General features: G+C 40.2%; 1 protein-coding gene across 11 annotated transcripts in view; it reads right to left on the minus strand.

The window, feature by feature from the left end:
- Positions 1 to 24780, minus strand: part of PPP4R1 (protein phosphatase 4 regulatory subunit 1) — a 65246-nt gene extending 40466 nt beyond the window's left edge. Inside the window, exons 1-4 of one of the 11 annotated variants that reach the window (XM_032688339.1) lie at positions 24629 to 24780; positions 24306 to 24350; positions 8923 to 9058; positions 590 to 696 (exon numbers count right to left, since the gene is read on the minus strand). In XM_032688339.1, coding sequence (XP_032544230.1) covers positions 590 to 696; positions 8923 to 9058; positions 24306 to 24350; positions 24629 to 24635 — 295 coding nt within the window. In that variant the 5' untranslated portion in view covers positions 24636 to 24780. Of the gene's footprint in view, positions 1 to 589; positions 697 to 2262; positions 2306 to 3806; positions 3970 to 8922; positions 9059 to 23880; positions 24042 to 24100; positions 24177 to 24305; positions 24351 to 24628 lie in introns of those variants that run through there. The other 10 variants (XM_032688366.1, XM_032688385.1, XM_032688349.1 and 7 more) reach the window with 10 other exon arrangements.
- Positions 24781 to 25107: the final 327 nt, after the last annotated feature.

Consider the following 25107-nt stretch of genomic DNA (forward strand, 5'->3'; position numbering starts at 1 on the left):
TCTTTGGGAATGTTCAAGATCAGGTTGGATGGGGCTTTGAACCACCTGGTCTCGTGGAAGATGTCCCTGTCCATGGTAGGTCCCTTCCAAGCTAAACCATTCTGTGATTATATGGTATTTTCATCTTGCTTACCAATTCCTGCTGTCTCTCTTACCTTCACAACTGGTTCCCTAAAACGGTCTAAAAGAAAAACTTCAGCATTTAAATTTTATCAAAACTTATGGAAGTTTTGCACAGATGTTTTTCAAGTTTATTTTCAAGGCAAGAAATTAATCTTTATCTACAGAGCTAAAATAATCACATAGACCTGCTGAATAGAAAAAGTACATCATAAAAGTTATTGAAAATGTACTGCTGGAAAGTGTCCTACATTTTGAAGGGGTTTTATTCTGTTGACAAGAGTACTAAGGAAAAAAGTCACCTTTGGGGGATGATTTAGAGAAATTAAATTTTACAGTATTTTATTGCATTTGCAGAAGTCTAGTTTGAACACTGAAGATGAGAAAGAACTTACTGGTCCTGTGCTGAACAGGTTCAACGCGTCTGACTTTCCCACTTTAACCCAGTAAAATGTTTAATGCTACCTACCTGAATCATCAGCTAATCTGCTGATTCTCTCCAACACAGCAATACAATCTCTCTCATCATCACTGACTTCTTTCAAAGTGTCCAGCAAACTTCGAGCCACCATTTGCCTAGTTTACAGGAAAGATTAAAAAAAAAAAAAAAAATCAGCATTATTTGTGTCCAGAAATACAGCTAAATGAAAAAATCGTGCAATCATACAGGTTTCTTACATCAAAAGAGTAAAATGTTACATATATTCTCTTTTAATTCAGTAAATTTAGTTAGCCCTGCTTTGGAAATTCTTAATTCTGATACCTTGCATAATCTAAGACTATTAACTTTAAATGTAACATTAAAAGTATCCTTTTGGCTTACAAGGATAAGAGAAACCAGCCACCAAGACCAAAAACAGTAATCATCTGCTAGGTGGGCAAACAGAAGCTGAATATTAGAGAGTAAGTATCAGCCTTCCACCCTCATCTCTGAATTCCCTAGCTTGTTCCATACAAAGCAAGACAACACAACATTGTTAAAATGTTTTTAAGTAGAATTCTGGACTTATTTCACAAAAGCATGAACACTCAAGCTGAAGATTTCTATATCAAGGGTGACATTTAGAAGTTAAACTTCATTAAAATGCTATAGGTAAATACTGTGAGCAGTGGGTATATACCGTGAAAACAAAACATGTTACCCAACCCATGTGTACCTGGGACATACATTAAGCAAAGTAGAAAATGAAACATTAAGAAAATATAAAACAAGTCATAGTCAACTCAGTTACTACCTCTAATGCACAAGAAATTTTTCTATGGATTAACTTGTGAGTGACAAGATACAGTCAAATTTGTGGTTTTGTCCTTCAAGGTTCTGTTGCAGCCAATGCTACAAAGTCATACTCATCAGTTACCTAGACAGCCTTACACATTAATTTTTTAAACAATGCAGCGGGGAATGTGTGGCAATCAACCTTTCTCCTCAACAAGAGCCTGCAATGGTGTAACTCTCTTTTTTCACCCTTTCTGACAACAATGGGTTGAACTTCAGACAGCTAGCACGATTAACCCAAGAGCGGAATGGGCCAAGGAACAGTGTCCAAGATGTTGGTAACTCCTGTACTACCCTGGAGCAACTTATCAAAATGCTGAAGCAGCAAGCATCAAGTGCCAGGTATTTCCAGAACTGACAGAAACACTCCTGGGATGCAGCCTAGGTATAAGCACTGTTGACAAACAGCAGTGCTGTAGACAAGAGCAGAAGCTTACCTAAACTTTATCATGTTCACTACAAACAGTGAACATGAGCGATGGTCAAAAACTGGTAAGAAACAGATGGTTACATTCCTAGCGCACGAGGAATGTAATTCCACACAATCAGAGAAATGCAGTAGGTTTTCATGAATTCCAAAAGCTAAGCAGACATTTCCATTTTCTTGAACTGAAAATCAATATTTTAAATATATCACACTGGCTACTTGCAAAACAATCTTAAACTAAACTGTTTTGACATATAGATGAACAAAATCTTCTAAAAAACAAACTGAAAAAAACTGTTTGTCTTTAACAAATTTTCTCTCCCTCACACTTTTCAATTCTTATCAAGTGCAACATCTCTCAGCAAAGATGTTGATATGCAGTTAAAAGTTCAGCTTTCAAAATCCTAGCAGAGGGAAACAGACTACGTGACACACTAACCTAGAAGCAGAGTTGACTTGGTCTTTTAAAGGGCTGGACACCCCTGAAAAGAGAAGAGGAACAGATGAAGCATATTTCATAAACCAGCCTGTGTGGACACATTTGTCTCCTATATATTAAATGTAATCTTGGAAAGTGAGAGACAAATCAACTGACCCACTGATTAAAGTCTCAGCAAGTAAGGAACCACAATAAACAGAACTACATCTCATCTAATAAAAAGCACTACATCCTATGTGACTCCTGGGGACTACGGAATGGCTCCCTATTATGTTTGGAGTTTTGAGAAGACTCATCTCCTCACAGAGCTTTGTTAGCACTATCCTGGACTGTAGTGGCTGGATCCCAGAGTAAGTCTTTGCTAATTCCTGCAAGTTGGACAGATGGCCATTCAGAGGCCATAAACCTTCTGCTCAAGAGGAGGAGATGGAAACAAATCCTAACCTGAAGTAGAAGAGATTTATATTAAATCCACTCAAAGCTAAGGGACATTCAACTTATTCCCTGGACTAAATGTAGAAGATGATCCCCACCTGCATCCAGATGGTATTTCCTTTTTTGGCTTGAAAAGGAATCAATGGATCTCCTTTTATGTTTAGCAGATTCTGGTTAAAAGCATTACAGCAGAGGGCACCAGGGTAAGCTATGCTCACTCTAGCAAACCTAACTGGGTAGGCAGCCAGTAATTACAGAGGAATCTCTTAATTCCATCCATCCATCCATCGATGAGGGAGATGATGGTCACTCACGTTCTCCAAACATGCTCTAATCTAGTTCTGCCACTATCCCAACAATCTCCCCAAATTCTTCTTGTCTCCAAAACACAAACACAGGTCACAGCTAAACCAACTTTGTATTTTCCACAGGCTGACAGCTGGCACGTAGGCCCCACAAGCTCACACTCAAACATGCTCTGCTTACTGGAGAGTAGAGAGTAAGCAACAGTCCCTGGTGTCCTGACCAGCAGCCTGGTCTTCCTTCTCACACAAGCACTGAGAGTCAAGCTACAAAAAGCCCACAACAGAGGATGTACTGAACTATCTGTGCACAGGAGCACAACATAAGGCAAGCAGTAGCTTGCCCTGCAACTTGCCAGGTGAGTGCCAAGTGAGCACTTCGGAATTTTTAACAGAGCTCTGAAGGATGACCTGTTTGGTCTAGACACAGACAAAACAACAAAAATAGGCGGACATGCTTCATGCTGCAGAGGCAAGAAAGTATCTCCTGTGACAGGGAAAAAGAGGTCAAGCAGGCTTTCTCTAGGGATAATGACAACATGTTCTCATAAACTGCATTCTAACAGGGAATCAAACTCCTTTGTGTACTCAGCACCTACATGACAGAAATGATTCCACCAACATTAATGATGACAATATAACTGATGTGAATGGCATATATTCTGTTACTATACATTACTCCCAGTTATCAGGGTACAACTTGTAAACTAGGATTAATGGTTTCTTGCCATTTCCCTCCTGCCACTGGCTTGGGTTTGTGCAGTACCTGACTCTAATGAGACACTAAGCTCCACCATGAATTTCTACCTTTACACATTCCCAGTGCCAGAAGAGCTGTCTTCATCACAACAACTCATAGAAATGCATCTTCTTGCCCATTCAGTCAGATCTTGTACCCAGTTCCTCCAGGTCCAGAGAGACTTTTGCTAGCTGCTTTGGCAAGTGACGCTTCAAATCAGTAACCCTACAGCTGTGAATTCCCAAAGAAAATTATTTATTCACCATATGTGTCTTTGGTATACGACTGCCACCTAAGCAACGCATCTATTTATCCATTAAATAGTTTACACACCAAAGAAAGGCAGAGGTCAAAGGCTGCAAAGTGGCATGCAGTACAAGCACTTCCACTACCACGTGCAAAAGTAGAGGATATTTGGGAAAATTCAAGTTTTCATGAGCCTGTCCAACATTAGGATACCTTGTAGGCACGCTTCACTGGGATCAGCAATGGGATAAAATAGGGCTAGATTACAAACACACTGCCTTTATGCCCACACACGTGGCACGTATTTTGAAGACTCTATATATGGACATAATTAGGATTTGTGATGACATATTTAAAAAAAAACTATAAACACCTTTGCTTTGCTCACTCAAACTCCTTTGACCACCATTTGCCCTTACATAAATTTCCACTACAACATTTAAATGACTTCATCTGCACAAGGCATGCATTTAGCTAGTAAGGATATTAAAAAAAAAAAGAGAGAAAATTACATAAGGTGATTTTTGTTCTTCACCCATTTTTTCAGAACTAAACCAAGATTATATTACATTTTGTGTTCAAATTAATATTGGTAGTAATAACTGAGCTTGGCACCATTTTCCTCAAACAATCTCATAAGATATCCAGAATAAACTCCCAATCTCAAAATCAACATATTTGTACCCTTCTTAAGAAAGACGACTAAATATGCAGAGGTACATTTAGTATTAAGCAATTAAGACTTCTCTTAGTGCTCTGGGAGAATTCTGTCCTTTCTAGTTCAGCTTGTATAATTTTAATGTACGTAATACAATTTCTCAAGCTATACTGTTACACTTCAATAATTTATTTGGTATACACATATACGCAAATTTGTGTGCAAAAAAATCCATGTTTTGAGGTTTGTTTCACTTTTACTAAATTTTATTCTTTGATATACAGTAGGTTCAGAAAAGACTGAAACACAAAAATGGAGTAGAGTTAGAGATAAGGAGAAATAATGACATAACGACAAATGACCAGAAGTGTTCCAGTCAGAACAAAGCCACTACAGTTTCACCTGCATGGTTTTGGTATGAGTTTAGCATTTCCTTACTGTCAGTACTCAAATACCCAGAAAAGAAACTTTACACTGGGTTAGGCACAGAGAGAAGAAAAGCGATTGGGGAGAGTAGTAACTGCAGCTGTGGATAACCAAATTCTCCATTACCTTCTTGGTTATATTCTGACCATATCTAAATGAAAAAAAAGGCAAGATAGTCTTGACATCCCACCAAACATACTGTCTCGAGAGGTTTTTCATACACATTACAGTAGAGGGATGAAAATATTCTTCTGTTTTAGTGGGGGTACTTTATGCATGCAAGTCCTGGTTTTTAAATACACAGCTAAATGATGTTCTTGACCCCACAGCGGTGACACAGTTGAAAATTTATCATTATGCTTTCACTTTACCCCTAGCCAATTCCTTGGAAAGAAACTGACCTCTCAGTTCCTGACACAGGGCATATATTCTAAAAATTTCTATTTTGCAGAACTAGGGACATGTAAAACCAAGGTTTATATTGGGACCGTTGGAGTGAGGAATCAGATAAACATTAAAATAATTCATTGGTACAGCCTCCTTGCTGATGCCAACCTCTCTTCCCTCTGTAGTCTAGAAAGCACAAAGGGTAACTTCTTTCTACTAACCATATGAAGAACAACATCTGTGCCATGAAGTCAGAGGACTGTATCTTTTAGCCAAAAAAGACAAGTTACCCAGAAAGCCCTAGGCCAAATCTTCACCTACACTGCAGGCACTGAAACTGTTACTTATAAAGCTGTATGTGAGTACACACAGGTATGCTTAATCCCTCCCTGAGATCCAGTATATATATCCTCAGTTACTGCTTACTGCTGTTCTACAAGTATTTTTAAGTTAAACTGTTTCCAAAAAACCTTTTAAAAAGACATCAGGTATTCTCCCAAGGGAAAAGCTAAGAAATACTTAAGAACACAAAGAATCTGGCAAGAGGACAGCTTAAAGTTATCTACATAGATATGCAGATACAGTCTTTATAGACAAGACTGATCATACTGATGAATGTGAGTATGCCAAGATCTGCTTTGGTTTGAAGAGAAAAAGCAATAACAATTCCTCATAGCCTTATGAAAAGGAAGGGCCTGTTGTTCAGGAACTGTCTCACTGTTCAAGCAGATCTATTGGTGAGTGTTCTGTACTTCTGAGCCTTCTTAATGAAGAATGGAAGCAAGTTAACAGCAATAAAGATTAGGAAAACCCACAAGGGTTTTTAACATGAAAAGATAGAAAAAGCTCTGTTTTACAGTGGCGGTTTTAGCTTTCTGCTTGGCATCAAGTCTTTCTGCAATATGATATTGGATTATTAAGGCATATGATAGAGATGCTTCTCAAATCTGGAACCTGGAGGCTGGCTCTTCGTTAATCAAACCATAACCCAACTCTCACTTGCCTTGTTTTTCAGACACAAGAGGAGTATTTTAGTGTAACATTTGTCAGGTTCCCCTCCATTCTCACAGACTAAGATAAACCTGGGGTGCTGATGAGCAATAGCTGAAACAGTGAGAATGTAAACTGTAACATACCTAAAATTGTCACAAAGCAACTCCTTCCACCACTTGGGAAGCTGATAAGGGATTCCCTACCTCTGCTGTTTTTTCAGTTCATTCTGTCAAAAATCGTATATATTTAAACAAAGAAGACATCTCTATTTCCAAGTTCCAAGTCCAATCTACTGACATTTCTTAGAATGCAGCCAGATCCATTTCCATCTCAAAACAACTGGCTGAGAAACTATGAGTGCTTGAAGAATCAACTTTAAGGAGACTAGACTTTCGCAGGAGTTGATAAAAATTCCTTCACTTTAATCATTCAGTATAACCACAGACTGCAAATATGATGCACAAATAGGTGACTAAACAGATAGAAAAATATAACAAAACCAAATTCAAAGAGAAATAATACTTAAAATTAAATTGAAAGTTAAAAAAAAAAAAATCCCACAGTAAAAGTATTTAAAGGGAAGAAAAAAAACATCTTACCCTAATTTACCCAAGCTCAGTGACTATATTTCAAGGGTTTGTGCATCTATAATGCCCAAATTTCAAGCTTCCACACAAATGCAGGTTCCAGGTCACAGAAACAACCAAAACAGTTGTTGTCATAATATTAAAAAAATGTTAAACTACACATAAGTAATTGGATGTGTTTATACCATACTAAGAGACATAAGAATAAACAACTGTAATTTATCTTTTTCCTATTAAATGCTCCAGTTCCTCTGTCTAACAAAAATCCCTCCTATTATTCCTGCGACTGACTAATGCTGAATCATCATAAACTGCCTGCAGTAGTCACTAACACTTAGTGTGATATAAGTGCTACTCACAGTTATATCACAAATAGTTATCATATGCTATTTTCTACATTTTCTTATGCTACATAACACAATAGGCCTACAAAGAGAGCTAGGATTAAAAAACATGTTTGTACCAGCAAAAATAATCCAAATGAGCAAACAAATAAAAAAAAAATCTGGGAAAACTATAGTTTTCCAACCACCTGCAGGAAAGGACAGGATGCATAAAGCTGGACAGAGTAATTAAAAAGATTTCAAGCTCATGCATGCCCCACATACCACGCTATCCATACTGAAAAAATCAGATAGAGCTTTTTCTTAAGCAGGCAAGCAAAATATTAGAACCACTATACTTGCTTAAAATTCAAGTCACACAACTTGAGTTTTTGATTTTGTTCTTCCCCCTACTGGCTTTTATTACATAATTGTCACCGATAGCCCTAAAGGCTCCTCTTCTCTCCTTCCCCATGTAAAGTCAAACACACAAAAAACTCTCTGCCGGTTGTCAAATTGCTGATTTCATCTCAAATTGTTTAATACAACAAACTTTAGATTTCAGGAGAACAGGAAACTTTAAAATTAGGCATTTCAGAACTAATTTCTGCGTACAGATTTATGCAGGTTGTAACAACAGAAACTACTCTGTAACTGTCAGTTTCAATTTAATTGGGATGAAAACCTTTCAAATAGGGGTATGTTCATAGATGTAGTATGGAATTTTAAGTACAGTTCACATGACTGAAGTTAAGCACAGAGCTAAATTCTTTCCAAACTCAGGCCATGAACAACAAAATAGAGGCTAACCTATAGAGTGGTTAATCACAGACTAAGCTTCTGCATACTACTGAATTAAGAATTCAACATAAAAGCAAACACCCTTTACTAAAAATTTACTTGAAGCCCAAACTAAACTCTGTTAAAATGAAATACCAGAAAATTTTGACCTTAACATGCTTTATACATTTCTGCGATACTGCAACGGTTTATAGCTACAATTAAAATAAATGCTGGGTTTGAACTTCTCCATTCGATTGTAGAATGTCTGCGTGCAAGGGGTGGGGTGGGGGGTGTGTCTAAATGAACTATGCTACAATACCTGTGCATTACAGAAATAAAAAAGGAAAAATGCAGAACACAGTATTAACCGGGCAAGTCCGTTTTCAGTAACCAGAGGCGGCAATACTCACACTGTAAATTACAAAGGAGATTGATCCTCAAGAACACTTCTTGGGTTTCTCTAGGAATCTACAGTGCTGTTCACTATGCTCTCCTGATGTATTTTCTTAAACTCGGTTTCCACACAGAATTATGGACTGGCCTTACTATCATCTTATAGTTCTGTGCCAACAGGAATGTTAGCATCCACAGAAAAACCTTAAAGTATGTTTTGTAATTATTTCTGTAAGTAGGAGGAACATTAGCAAACAGGACAAGGAGTGAAAACTGAAGCATCTTGTAAAGGTGTTGCTTTTTGGGATTTTTTTAAAATTATTTTTATTCCATACAAATTAACTTCAGTCAGATTTGAATAGGATGACAGGACATTTAAAAAGCATACCTGTTAAATATGTTCTCACTTGCAGCGTACTTGTCCAATCTTCCCAACGGCGTCAACATTTCATCTTGTGAGACAAAGTCCAGGGCTGAAGGTATAATAATCACATCAGACTCTGAGCTGTAGTCATCCACACCAACTATCAGAGACATCAGAAATATTCCTTATAATCACAGTAGTTTAACACTAAAATGATGTCTGTTGTTGGTTTGAAATACAGAAGTCTAGGCAAGGTTCCCTTGACAATATATTTAGTAACTGTACTGCATCATTTCCCCATCTTTCCCCATTCCCATAAAGCCTTTTCCATACAAGTGTGACTGATGATGTATAAATGGATTTTGAGTAATTTTCTCCAAATTCCCAAGCAAGATGCATCACCAAATTTCCAAAGTTCCCGTTATTTTTGTCTGACAAACAGCATTTTTATACCTTATATTTTTATCAAGCAAATTACTTTTAGCCAATTGTAAAGTCAGCTTTTTGGAGACACATACTAAAATCATTGCTGCAATTTGCCCAGAGATAGAGTTAACACAACATGATCTAACAGAACAAAAAGACTTCTTTGTCTGAAAAAGAAAAATCTAAATTAAGCCTGTTAAAAGAGTGTGTTGCTAGATACGACTACCAAATAAAAAATGCACAATTCACCTATTGCATAATTATTAACCAGCACATCAACAGGGAACTTCACATACACAGACACCTTTATCAACATGGAACCACAAAGAAGTGGAAAAGGGGTCCAACCCTGCTCTGCAGAGCTGCTTGAAGACTAAGGACTAGAATTACCACCATTTTTAGTTTCTATATGCTCCCTAAAATGCTCTAAAACTCAGTCCCATAACAAACATAGACTTTAGCCTGAAAATGCAATCACTTATTAGCAAGAACTATGCCAGGTTATCTCTGTTACCCCTTAAAATACAACACAGTACAGTACACTACCTCTATTCTTCAGTCCAGCCAAATTTCTCTGAAAAGCCTTTTCAAAACTTGCAAATAGAGAAGGTCAGAAGATGGACAGATCTACAGGTGCAATAATGATTTTTTTTTTAATGAACTCTTAGAAGGAAGAAAAAAGATTTTTGTCCTCTTACCTTCCATACAATTATTGTATGCTATATAAATTAGTTATCAGACATTGTATCATTATCTTCAGCATTCAGAATACACAAGCAGCTACCATCTTCCTTACAATATTTCAAATGTCAAAAGACAAACACTAAACTTCTCTGGAAGAGTAATATTTTTAGACCTAAACTGAGTTAACAGCACTCTTTTACCAACAAAGTATTTCTCTCATTTTCTATGTAGAGAATCCATGGATATCAACTGGTTATAAATAGTTGCCATCCTTGCATAAGAGTCCAGATTTTGCAGTTGCCAATACGCAGTTGCATGGCATTCTTGCCAGAAATCAAATGAAGAACTGATGGGGAAAGAGCAAGTGTGTAAGAAGAATCTGGCAGATGAGGGCAAGGATGAAAGTGTACTATGAGTCACAACATATGGAAGAGCAATCTGAGGAGAGGAATCAGTGGTCTTGGATACACATAAGGTAGAGGACAGGATACCAAACTGCAGGGGCAGGAAGGGAAGGCTGAAAAGAAAGATCAGCTACAAAAACCTTTTGCAACACAGAGGGAAAGCATTTAGCAACCCCAGGTTTACATAACTGTTAGAACCTGTGTTTGGTTTGGGTTTGTGGGTTTGTTCGCATTTAATTTTTGTTGTTTGGTCTGGGATTTTTGCAAGAATCAGTTTTATTTTCACAGGAAGTGGGGGAGGTGTAAAAGATAATGCAAGTCTGGACTTTATGCCAGGTTAAGTTAACAAAGAACAGGTGACACCCTCTCACAGCCTCATAGGCCTTTAATTCAACCCATCAATCCAACTGAACTAGGGGTTTCCCTATGTTTATAGTTATGCCATCTCACACCTAGACTATTTCAGTGGAAGGCAGCTTCAACAATCATCTAGTCCAATTGGCCAACCACCTCAAGGCTGACTAAAAGTTAAAGCACTTCCTGCTCCCCTTCCTGTCCTCAGAAAGCTGCAGGGACTGATGAGGTGGCTTGTCAGCCTCCTCTCCAAACTAGGCAAACATAAAGCCCTTAGTCGTTCATCACAGGAACATTTTACTGCATGTGAGCTCCTGCTGTCCGGGGCTGACTCAAGACATGCTTTGAAACAACAAACATACTCTGCAGCAGCCACAGAAGAAATGTTACACAGATACTCCTCATTCCAGGTAACAAATTAAATAATACTGGGGAGAGAAGGGGCATAATCGCTCCCTTCACTGGGAAACCAAACCCCTGTATTCAGGCCAATTTCTAAACTACAGAACTGAAATTACTATGGTTAAGTCGTGACATAACCAACTGGGGAGAAAAAAAAACCCCATCACTCTAATATTCACTGAAATTAGCTCTATAATAGAGTCCCAGTTTTCTATTTCAATGTCTGTTGATCACGCTATAAATTCCAAAGCATAAACTGAAGAAACTATGTCAAAATACCAGCATCATTACTGCCAGTAGTATAATTATTTAGCTATCAAGTGCATGAATAGGGAAAAAATATAAATGTTGACCATTATATGAACCATCACTAATTTTACTTCCTGCATTTCTCTCTTCTCAACCTCAACTTTATGTTCCATGTTCCTCCTTTTCCCCTTCTACATTTATTCTTCCCTAATAGTCCTACAGTGAGTGGTCTAACATAGATGCCATCTTAGATGATGTAGGACTGCTCACTTTTACACAGACATCAGTGTATGTCTGTGTGACAAGACAAAGCTGACTGGATGTCTGATGCCTTTGATTTAGCGAACTGAATGTTATGATAGTTTTTGCCTTGTGAAACCAGTTAAGTCAACCGAACTGCTAAATCCACTCTATATCAGATGTAAATACCAAAGATAAAAATATGAGCAGCAGCTTACAACTTATCTTTTTGATGTCTCCTACTAGTTCAAACAGAAAGTGAGTTCTGTGGATTTGGCTCTGCTGTGCTTGTGCATTGTAAAATTAAGCTTAGCACTACATTGGGCTTGATGTGCCTTGGTTACTGAGGCTGAACGACATTTATTATTTAAATAATTCCAGCATCTCAGCTCGTAGTCCCAGAAGAGATCATTCAAATGACAGCATCCTTATAAACACAACGCTAACATGAACAGGGAAGAAAAAGGTGATGAAAATAAATCAATCTGTACACGACCAGTTTGTAGTTCTAGTAAAGTACTATTACAGTTATCTTACATATTCATTTCCACTTTCAACATCAGAACACATATCCAAGAGATAGAGGCAGTCCAGTAGAATTCTCATTCTAACAAAGCCCCTCAAGAGGATGCTTTTCTTTCACTCACCAAAAATATGATTCGCCGGTAATCTAACCACTCCTCATCTAAAATGGCATACTCTGCATTATTCAATAAACCAAGTCACTTTGCTATTCCCTACACTTGGAAGGTTATTCCGAAACAGTTATCAAAAAGGCTGTTAGCTGAATATTGCCTCTTCAGCCCTCCTCTGCTTTCCACCCAGCTTTGAGCACTTGTCCAAGTACTGTAGAACCTTTTGTAAATTTTACAAATGTAAAAAACACCCCTGAACAACACGAGTGTACTGATTTTCACTGGGATACAGTTAAAATTCTTCATAGCAGCTTATATTTTGTGCACCTCCAACCTACTCACTGGCAGGGCAATGGGAGGAGTGGAAAAGGCCTTGACACTGTGCAAGCACTATGTTCATGTGCTATCAACACCAGTTTCAGTACAAATCCAAAACATTGCCCCATATAAGGTACTACAGAGAAATTTAACCCAGTCAAAACCAGTACAAATCTTGGGCTAGTTCAAATGCAGAACATCCGGATTTATTCCCACCTCAGAAAGCAGACCAGGCAACAGGGGCACATGTTACTTTTCTGCTGCAGAAAAACTATAGGTCAATTTTCTCCGCTTTTTCAAACTGGTACAAGTATGGACCGAATGCTCAGAAGGCATCTAAGCTACAAGACACCATTGAACAGTAATGCAAGAGCAGAGCCTACCTACCTTCTAATCTGGTTTTACATGTTTACCCCAACATGAAAAAGCAGAGCCAAGCAAACAGGAGTTTCCATAAAAACACCCTATATGAGCAGTTTAAAGTCACTAGTAGTGTCAGGGAGAGAAACAGCAATTGCACAATGGTGTGAAAAGCAATCACAATGCCCTTATTTCTGTCCACATATGTACCAAAGTAGAACAAAATGAATAAATGCAGTAATTTATCCAGATTAAGTTTGCAAATTTCTGATCAAAACTCTACACCAACTACCGCCAAACACAAGGCAGCATCACATAACGAGACAGCCAAATACTGAAACAAAATCCAATGTCTATCACTGACTTGGTGTATTAGAAAACTTCTCCTCTCTATACCTTCATTTTCCTGTCCAAACATTTGTTTGACTGTTTTTCGTAGAAGTTGTTCAGGTTTGTCTACCTGTCTTGCATCTAGTCCATACTGTGCTGTGAATATGTTAGCATCCCCCACTTTAAGTTCTGTTTGCTACAGCAAGGATACAACAACTACTTGCCACATAACTAACTCAGACTGTAGAGCAATCTTGCTCAGACAGTCTATGTTAGAGGTGCTTAGTCAACTGCTGCCAAGCTTGGCTGAGCCTACAACAACAAAACAGAGGTCCATTTAAAACTCAGAATCCTATAAAAACCAGTCTGTAGGCCAATTTTCAACTGAGCTCATTTTTCTGTGTATCACATCTTCATAGCGTCTTTCACAAGGATTTCGATCGTATTGAGTCTTTTACAGACAGGTGCACAAGATCACATCTGAAAAAATAACAGCTATTTTTCTTTTATTTAATAATGCATGAACTCTTGCCACTCAGTAGCAAAGCCTACGTGTATTCTTTTTGTTCATCTGTCTTTGCCATGGGCACCATGGTAGAAACACGTTCTCCCTCATTCTGGCATAGAAACTCAGTAAGAAGCAGCAGCATATTCTAAAAAATAAGCAATTTTTAATTCTTAAAGCTGAGCAACAAACAGCTTTAAGGATTCAAGATTTCCAACTAATACTACAGTTCCCTCATTTTATCTTCTGCATTCCCAAAGCATCCTCAAGATCTATTACACAGTGTCTATGGCAGCTGCTACAGATATATCTACTAAAATGGACTAATTTTTATTCAGCTGCAGAACAGACTATTTACTACACTCTACATCAATTGTTATATGGACGTGCAGGTTAATACAGCACTTACATCAAGAAAGGACTGATTTCTGCTGCTCAGGTAAGTAATTTTTCTGCTTAATTTTAAGGCAGAAATAGTCTTGTAAGGACAAACATTTGATATCATGATATTTTATATCATCATCGCAAACTAACAGCAGCAGGTTTTGTTTTAAATTTCTGTCCTCTATGCTATAAAGGAATAAATTCACCTTCCATTCAGACTGCTGCAGAACACAAGGAGTATTCTCAGTCCTTCAATACTGTAAATACATTAACTTCTGTATCATTTTCTATACGAAATATCACTTTGTATCTTGATGTTCTGCAAAGAGACTTTCACCTCAGCAAAAGCATGGAAGCTAAACACCTACATTTGTTCACAGTTGAACTCACTACTCTCACCCTTTCCTCCTGGATGATGTTCCAGCTCTGGTACTGCACTGACATCACAGACCAAAGAGTCAAGTCATGCTATTTCAGCTTCATTTGCTACCACGAATTTACTGCCCTGCTTCAGTAACATTAACCGAGAGCTAGTGCAATGACAGCTACACAAATATTACAAAATGTGTTTGTCATGCAGAATTCCACCACCCTGCCTGCCCAATCCAGACATCTGGTGATCGTAGAACCCATCATCAATAAGCGGGAGCCAAATTTTCCAAGAAATACTTAAAATTTACTACTTCTGTTTTCTTCCTGCTGTAGTCCAAGACTGAAAATGCAAATCAGAGGCCACAATTTTTCCCTGATATTGCAAACATTTTTGGAGATAAACACTACTTTGAGAGGTATATGATTTTGTTTGAGCAAAAGTTACCACTGTAAATGATAATATTAGATTCCAGTCTGCCTACCATATTAGCAGAAATAAGAAGCACTCTTTTCTTTCTCCGTTTATCCCCTAAATTACCCCTTCAAAACACAGAGCACTATCCACCTTGAGCCTCTTATGAATCTGAAGTTATCACACTTGTATGCCCAGACTTTGTTGTCTGAACAGCTCCAGTTTTGGTGGGGCTGGGGGTGGAAGAGAAGGAGGAGGGACGAAGGAGCAAGGAAGCAGATAAGAAGGCAGAAATGCAAAGCAGCTCTGATGCAAAGCTGTCGTGCCAACAGCAAAGCTTTACCACATTAGCCCCTGTGCAGCACTTTGATAGCAGAGCTTGCTAACACCTCAAAGCATAGACACAGCAAATCCTTCAAAATAAAGCTTCAGTACAGGCTTAAGGGGCAAGTGGGAGCATTTAGCAGATGAAAGAAAGAAATCAAAATCAGCAGCTGTTTACATAGAGAACCGATGCAAGTATGGAACAGCAAATATCGAAGACCCACTAGCCTAAATATAACAGACTATGAGAATATTTTCATTTAGCAAAGGCCTTCACAAAAAAGATAGAGTTATCAAGCATGCCAAAGGAGTTGCCTTTCTCATCAAGCACCACAGGACACAAAGGATGATACAAAATTCTTTAAGCAAGGAGAACAAATGAGGCTACAGACAAGTTTGTCTCTTTCAGGCATACGCAAGCAGCACTGAAAATCCTGATTTGCTCTGAAACAAAGGAATAGTTCTATCTCATATCACTCACTAGTTATTTATTTGCACAACAGCTGAATGTACCTTCTCCCGGTTAACAATTTGACCTGCAATAAAAGCTGGTCTGGAGGAAACTGAAACAAAGAGAAGGACATCCAAGCGACCAGTTAAAACAATCAAGAGTTTATATTTTGTCTGTTGATTTCCTGTTGTGAGCATGCCATGCCCATCACCATGGTACTGAAGGCTCCTGCTGTTTAAATCTCTATCTTCTACCCCTTCCAAATAACTGCATACACTTAAGAATGGAGTGAGGTTAGAGGGAAGCAAAGGTCAGCTAGGGTGAGCAGGAAGTTCCTCTGAGGTACTATTTTTCTACGTTACAAGTACATTATAGTCAGAGAAAAGTATCCCCTCTCTCTCTGCAGAGGACTGCTGCTTGTGGGATTTTTAACTGACTCCATTACTGACTGAGAATTTTGTAGCACTACAAGGAAAATCTCACTTTCATCTTCAACCAACACGTTCTCCCTGGTCCTACCACAATAGGACACATGCATTCACCGTGCTTGGGGCCATGCTCAAGTTCTGCCACAAAGAGGTATCTGGTACATGCAAAACCACCGAGTTCAAACTGTATGTGCTTTAACCTTGGACTAACCTGGGAGGAAGAGCGTTATGAAGCAAGAGGTTGAAGCTCAGTTGCTCCAAAGGCTTGTGCTGGCTTTGCAATGTTGATGTGACACCATGAGTTATGATACATCAGCTACTAAGTGTTGTTCCCCTGTGCAGTTACCTCAACTGGTTCGATCGCAGTAACTCAAAAATACTTACTTGGGCTAAACAGTGCAGAGAAGGCAAGTTCTACAACTAGCACGTCCATGATCCATAAAACATGGCTTTGCAACTTAAATCACTTTGAACTTTCTAACTGTACTTTTCCTCTCTCCACTTAAACCCCAGACAATGTTCTTGAGACTTTGTTTGACAGCTTTCAAAACTCTGAGTAGATAAACCTTGGTGTTTCCTGAGCGCGCAGAGGTGGAAATTCTTGCACTTTTCTTACTTCTGCAACTCTCCACACTTTTCCTGTCCATGCTCAGCATAAAGCATAAAACTGGTCTATGGGAGAAGACTGAGAAGGACAGAATGCAGCGGATCCACTCTTAGAAAAAGTAAGAACAGTCACGGGCGTTCATTTCAATGCTATTTTATGTTTACATGACTTGCACAAGCAAGTATCCCTACAGACTAATAAAGCTATTTCTCCTGTAGGCTAAAGAGGAAGGAAAAGGTAGTCTGTCTTCCATTCAAATATCTGGGAACTGTTCAGGCACTATGGCAACAACACAAAAAAATTCCCTATGCAGACTTGTTTATCAGAGAAAAACGGTGCAACGCCCTTCAATATCACTCATATAGAATGTCAGTTTTATACATTAATACAATGAGCTTTTTCAGAAATTGCATTGCAGAATAATGCGCATTTATTGTACTATTTTCCTCTATTTTTTCTTTACCTTAAAAACAGTAAGAAAAACCCACCAAACCAGTACTCTCAACTCTCCCTGCAGTTGTTCTCCTGTTGCAAATGAACACCCTTCACAAATGCATTTTGATATTTTGCTCAACCTATACATTGGACAGGGTTTTCACACCTTTCTGCCAGAAAGAACCGCAGCACCCCTCCCAAACCAAGAAAAAGCCACACTAGTTTTTCTTATGCTATAAATTCTAAAGCAGAAAGAGGAGCCCTGATGTTCTGGGAACCTTCAGGGGCAGTTGTCCCTGCCTCGCTCTTCCAAAGAGGGAACTGTTACTCCAGCTCTCAAAGCCAAAGCTCTCCTTTCATCCAGTTCTGCTCCTGTTACAAGGTATCTCTTGCAGCTACTACTCTCGCAATGAAAACTTCCTGCCCACACTGAGGGAAAGTCTTAGCAGCAAAAGACACACACAGGAAAGAAAGGCATTTTATCTTCAACACTGAGGTCTGCCACCTCCACAACAGGTCAGCAGTCAGAAATAACTGCAAACACCAAGGTTTCACTCGCTCAAGCTTAAGATTTTGAAAATTTCCAGCTTCTTCCTGACTGTTTCACTCCTTCTCCTCTCTGGCTTTTTTCCTCCAAGTTGGAGAGAAAGGGAGAAGCCTAGGAGATAAATCATGAGACAAGGGGAAAAAAAATGCTGGCAACCTCATTTGAGGATCCCTGCCAGAGATGGGAACATGAAAAGTGATTGGTGAAAAGCACATTTCCACATCAGAGGAAAGCTGAAAGCCTAGAAAACTACCTCTTCTTCAATCCTCTGCTAGGTGTAATGGCAAAAACATGTGCAGCTGCATGAGGAGGGTTCATTAGCCTATATCAAACTAAGCACAATCCTTTCCTCACATCATCATCATCTCTCTAGCATCCTAAGAGGTTGCTCGAGAAAGAGAGACTAACCATTACCCACCTGAGACCACTAAAACCAGAATTCCATGGGGACACAGCCATCCACCTGAGTCTCCCAGCTTCTGTGAGGGTCAATCACCACATTAAAAGACAAAGAAATGAACTGAAGAGTTGGGAGAATTAAAACCTGCTCTCCGGGGAAAACAGCAGACTTAACAATTATTAGCATTAAGAAATGGTTATTAGATTCCCAGAGGAGTAGAATCTCAGTCACACCAGAGAACTGATTCAAATCACTACAGAAAGTCTGCCATTATTTTCTGTTACTACTTTTTTTGCAACACAGCTGTTAAAGATTGCAGAACATTGAAATGCCAACCCAGTAACACAAAGTATCTCAGTACTCTTTCACCAGAGCTAAGACTCTGATGGGACCAAAAGGTTAGTACAGCAACATGGCATTTGAACACCATGTCGGAAATTTAACTATCCTCAAAGCTGGAATTAAGTTTAAGAAGTGACATGACTTGCAGTCTACACATAACAACCAACAGCATAACAAAATTTGCTAATTCCTATTCTGTGGCAAAGGAACAAAGAAACTACAATGCAAAAGCTTCTGACATTACTATGCACAGCTGTGGGAAAGGGAAGGTGAATTTTAACACAATAAATGCATGTTATGCCACCATAATTCACTGCACGAGAATAAAAACTACCACACAGCATCAAGCTGTGATTGTGATTTGACACCACAGGGAAAAAGAGACTGATTTTATAAAAACAAAACAACAATAACAACGAAGAAAAAAACCCCTTTTGACTTTAGTATAATTAAAAAAAAAAACTTTAAAAATTACATTGAAATTAGCTTCCATTTGGAAAGAGAACTGTGCACTACTCAAAGTCTAAGACAATAATTTAATTAAAAGCAATCAACTAACACAAGTTAATGTCAGATGATTTGCTCATCACCTGGAAAAAGAACATAACATCAATGATAAAACAGCTTTTGACAACTGCAGATGCACAAAGCATATTTTCTTCAGCTCAGCTAAATAAAATGGTTCACTCACAGAGAAGCCTGCTGAGAGGAAAGACTAGGAAGACCTGTCCTCCTTTTCCAATCAATGAAAAAGAACTCAATACTAAAAACAGAGCTATGTTGGATCATCACTATTCTATTTTTAATTTTTAGAACTGTTTCATCCACTAGTGAAATCCAAACAGTAACATTAGATTTGCCAATTGTAAAAACTATCTTATTGTTGAATTTTAAATCTATCATACCACTAAATCCTTATGCTAAAGAAAACAAGTTTACACACAGGTGTATATACATATGTATCTCTAAAAGCTCATTTATCTGTTTCAAACTAAAACTGTCTAAACTATGCCTAGGTATTAAAATTCCATCTTCTGCATTTTTAGTTAAAAGATCTGGAAACTAAGTATAGAGAAAAAGGAAACTGTCACTCACCATTTTTCAACATGATAAAAGGCAAAGCTTCAAAATCTGAATCTTAGCCTACATAACCACATGCACACAGCACTTGCAACTATCGAAAGTCCCAATGTTGCCTGCAAATGCAGTTGTCAGTTATCAATAACAAAGATTTCTTCCAAACACAAAAGCAAAACAGTATTAAAACCAGTAATTAGATCAAGATTTCTTTGCTCTCCTGCTTTAAATCACAATTAAAGTAATGAGTTTTACAAAGCTATCTTCTTTCAGAATCCGAATTCTAATTACAGATGGCTCTATTTTTTAGAATACACATCCTGCACACATCAATGGTCAGACTGAAAGACATCAGCATCATGGTACACTTGATTCCATCTATCTATACTGATCAGTTCAATCTTCAGAAACAACCAGGGGAGGGGGAGAACAAAACCTATCTAGGAGAAGTCAAAGTACATTTTATTTATTGGCAATAAGCCCACGTTTGCTTTTCAATCATTTTTGTTGCTTATTTTCTTCTCTGTTATATACTTAGCTTACACAGTCATACTATTCTACTTCAATTTTGTAAGCACAAAAGAAAGATTTGAACAAAAGCCAAATTCTCCCTGACTTCTTTTCACATACTGTGTAAGATTTCAGACAAAAGACCAAAGAAGCCAATAGTCCAAGTAGTGCTATGGGTAACTGTCCAGCTGACAACGAATTACTGTCTTCATTTTGCCACCTTATCACAGCCAGATGGGATAGGGAGTCTTCTTCAGGCTTCCACTTTTAATTTTTGAATTTTTACCCTACTGTCTTTAGGGTGGGGTGCTTCTTTGGTCTTTTTTTGCCTTCACGTATATCACACAAGGATTTTTGTTAGGTTTACCTTCACATGAATTAAATGCAATGGTATGTTCCTTATTTGGTGGGGTTAGAGACAACAACAAAGTTGTATTTCACAATAAAAGCTTACACTTAGGAATTAAATTTTTCTTTTATAGCCTTCTGTATGTTCACCCAGCATACATTCACTGTTCATGTTTTGAGTTTTTTTCCTTTTACTTCAAACTCCCAAACAAGTAAAAGCCACTGGCTGAAGATGGAAGAACCAGAATTTCTCTAATTATTATCATAGCCTTTGACATCAGGAGCTACCTCTACAGAAGCAAAACAGCAGCTAAAATAAAAGTACTGAAATGTCATTTGTCAAGCTATGCAACTACTTAAAGCAATCATCTGTGTAACGTACCATCAGGTGTAAAGCATGCATTCACTTCAGAAACAAAAAAAAAGAAAATAAAAATCAGAGCTTTCTAGTGGTTACCAAGCAACCATGAGCAGAAAAAATACGAAGCTTTCAAAACAGAAATGCAAACCAAAGCTGAAATTAATTATTTAAAAGTCAATCCAGCTGGTTCATCAACCACTCTCTGAAAGCCTTCCTTATAAAAGCTCTTGTTTAATCTCTGACCTCTTAAACAAATAAACAAAAGGCAGTATTTTTTTTTAATAGATGCCTTCCACAGCATATATTCTGAAGGTCTCCCACTCCTCTAAAAGCAGATTTACTACTCTCTGGTGAAATCTAGCAATATTTCATTAACTTAAATATTTATCAAGTTCTCTTCAGTAAAAAGGTAAACTTTCGTTTACAAGTAGCTATTAAAATAATACTCCAAATATTTTACTGTTTTATATTTCAGGTTAATTAGCATCCAATGAGTTGGCATAATAAATGAGGGGAGGCACAAATTGTTCAGCTGTACAAGTTGTTAAACACCAACGTTCCAGTAAAACCACTAATTCCAGAAACCTTACAAGATAAAGATCATAAAACAGCTCTTCTTGACTCTGTATATCTAAAAAGATGCACAGACGTTTGGTTCATTAGTTTTAGCAGCAACTGTGTATTGTTGTTTGCTCAACTCCAAGACTTTCTCCCACTGCTTTACAACATAAGCAATAAAAGGTATCTCTTAAGTCACCTTAATGCTTCCTTCATTAGGAGGAAACACTGAATCACAATGTAGATCCTCATTACCAAAGAAAAAAAAAAAATCAAACCAAATAATCTTGTGATTCAGAGTCAAACCTAGGCTCACTGATGAGCTACAAAGGAACATCCAATTTAGTAAAATGTCCTGAGCTACACGCCTAATCAGAGACCCAGCTTCAGATGTCCAATCCAGATCTTTACACATGCATCCAGTCTTAAGCACTCCTGGTTTCTCCAGACTCACAGGTGTTTGCTTGATATCAGATCAATTAAAAGCCCAAAAATTTACTAAAAACATGGTTCACTTTTCAAAATAGCCAATCAATTGATCATAGAATTTTACATTTATCTAATTCCTCCTCCTAAATTACAGCCCCAAGACTACAGGTATGCCCACATAGCTTTTTCCTCGTTTGTCCTCAACTATAGCTTAGCACACTTAATAGCAAGACCACAACTGGCAGAATCATGCACACATAAAAGCTGCCAGCACTTTCAGTTTTCTCACAATTGCATTCTACTTCTGCAGGAATACATCTCTAAACCAGTGTTTAACTCCACAGCTTGACAGACCTGCAAATATTTGAAGTATTTACAACAGAGAGGTACTGTAGGGTGCGGTTCAGGTAGAAACTGTAGCTTTCTTTCTGCCTCATTTTTTTAAATGTAATACTCAATAATCCTTCAATTGGAAACACTTTCATAATTGTGTAAAACCTGTTGCATGTGGGTACAAAATACAGTTATTTCAAATACCACTGCACAAGAAATAGCGATTTTGACTAGGTATGTGCAGTCTCCATGGTCTGTATTACTTTTCTTTGGCTCACACACACCTCACAAGAACAAAATCACATAAAATTTACAACTATAAAAGCCATTGTGTGACTGGAAGTACATCCAGACAGCAAACATTGATTCATATAGAGTCCCTGGTTTTACTCTTAAAATAACATGCATAAGTATTGAGCCATTTGCTTTTATCTACTTCCATCAAAACCTCAGTAATTTTTAATGAGGTTTTGAATTTTTAGATTTCTATGGCTCCTGCTTTCAGGATGTTCTCATCTGGACTGAGTCACATCCCCATGCATATATTTTTTTCATTTTTAAAGACAAGACCATAGCATTCAGATCACCACTGGGAATCCACAGTTTCAGAGTCACCTCTCCAATGACTACACATAATTTCTTACTTCAACTCCTGTCTTACAGTCAACTAAAACCATAAACTAAGTGGAAATTTAAGAATACATTTTTTTGTTTCTGAATAAGTCCTCTTGTAATCACAGAGAGTTTTCAAGCAACTACATTATCAATTTAAATTAAAAAAAAAAAGCCTTAGGGAAAGGTTCCCTCTTTGTGCAAGGCAAAGCATAACAAGAGCCTTCTGAAAATGTCAGCTGACAAAACTGAAAAAGAAAATGTAGCAGTTAAATCCTGAAAAGTTAAAACAGCTCTCCTCTAAAACTGTAAGCCACGAAACAAAAGGTCCAGCCCTGGTGAGGGGATCTCTCTGCAGACTGAGCAGCAGACAAAATACCTCCAGACAGCAACCAGGGGGTCCACACACCCATGGCAGGCTGTGAGGCAGGCGCTTGCCTCCATCTCCATTTTCACTTTCCACCCAAAATTCATCCTGCCCTGCTTCCAAGAAGCTCCCTTGGTATTGGCATGACCAACAGACAACTTCTCACCTGAGTAACATCTCACAGTCTGCCAAGCTAAGGCTTCATACCCCTGAGTTGGAAATATTGCACCACCACAGCCACATCCTGCTCCTTGCACCCTAACATTAACTCTTTTCCACACATCTCTCCAGTGGGGTCAGGAATCACAGAATCAATTAGGTCGGAAACTCCTGAGATCATTGAGTCCAACCTACAATGGAACACCACCCTCTCACCTAGACTACATTCAGTCTTTTCTTAAACACTTCCAGGGACAATGACTCCACCAACCTCCCTAGGCAGCCCATTCCAATGGCTAATCACCCTTTCTGTGAAGAAATTCCTCCTGGTGTCCAACCTAAACCTGCCCTGGCGCAGCTTTAGGCTATTTCCTCTTGTCCTGTCACTTGTTGCCTGGGAGAAGAGCCCGATCCCCACCTGGCTACAATCTCCTTTCAGGTATTTGTAGAGAGCGATAATGTCACCCCTGAGCCTCCTCTTCTCCAGGCTAAACACCCCCAGCTCCCCCAGCTGCTCCTCACAGGACATGCGCTCCAGACCCTTCGCCAGGAAGAGGTAGCCTGAGGACGGGGGGCGGGGGAGGGGAGGAGGAGGGGATGAGGGACACAAAAAACACACACAGAGATATAAAAGGAACGAGCAAAGGAACAAGCAACCCACACGCTGCTGCAGTTGCAGCAGCCTCCTCTTCCTCCTTCTCCTCCCCGGCGGCGCCCCGCCGTGCCCGGGCCATGAGGGGACGCCGCCCCGCCGGCAGAGCCGCCCTTCCCTCCCTCCTTCCCCTCCCTCCCTCCCGCCAGGGCGGCCGCTAACGGCGCCCCCGCCCCGCCCAACGCACCCCGTGGGAGCGCCCGGCGGAGCCCCACGCGCGACCGGGACCGGGTCATGGACACTGGGGAACGCGGAGCATGGCCATGGCTTCCTCGTCCTCCTCCTCCTCCCCGCCGCCGCCTCCCACAATGCACCCTGGGCGCTCCCCCGCGGAAGCCACTTCCTCGCCCGAAAGCCGCCCCGCCGCCCCCCCCTCCCCCGTCCCCACTCACATCCGTCGATATCCTCCTGCAGGTCCTCCTGGAGCAGCGACAGATCTGCGATGGGGGAGACACACACACACACCATGTGCCAAACGCGCCCGCCGACACCCCCGGTGCCACCCGCGACCCGACTCCGCCCGCAGGCTGCGCCCCCCGGACCCGACCCAACCCCACCCCGCAGACCCCCGCGCTCCGAGCCCGGACAGCGGCTGGAAGCGCTCCCGAAGCCGGGGCGGGAGAGAGGAGGAGGAGGAGGGGGGATAGAGGAGGGAGGGCTGGCGCCTCGCCGGGGAGGCGGCGTGTGCGGGGAGGGGGAGGGGGGCAATGCCTACCCGCCATCTTGCTGCTGCAGCCCCCACGGGGCGCCCGGCTACATCCAGCCCGCGGCCGTCGCTGGGAGCAGCGGTGGGAGAGGGCGGGCACCCGTACGGTTCAGGCCCCGGGCCCGGCGGCGCCTCTCCGCGTCCCCGGGAGAGCCGCGCAGGGAGGGAGGGAGCAGGGAGCGGGCGGAGGAAGGCAGGAGGAGGGGTCTGGGCCGGACACGCTGCCCCCGCCTCCGCCCGGCGGAGGTGCTCTGGCTCGCTTGCCGCTCGCTCGCACAGGCGGCCGCGCCTCCACGCCCCGCGCTCTGACTCACGCCCGGAGCCGCCCGGGCTGGCCCTGGGGCCGGCGAGCGCCCGAGCTCAGCCGCACTCCCCGGCCCGCTCACCTGGGCTCGCCGCTCCCCTCCCCGCCGCCATCTCGGGGCTTGGGCTCCTGCTGCCGCCCGCCGAGGGGCTGAGGAGAGCCCACGGAGCTTCCCCGGCCCTGA

The sequence above is a fragment of the Chiroxiphia lanceolata genome, chromosome 1 (assembly GCF_009829145.1).
Source record: "Chiroxiphia lanceolata isolate bChiLan1 chromosome 1, bChiLan1.pri, whole genome shotgun sequence".
Taxonomy (NCBI): Eukaryota; Metazoa; Chordata; class Aves; order Passeriformes; family Pipridae; genus Chiroxiphia; species Chiroxiphia lanceolata.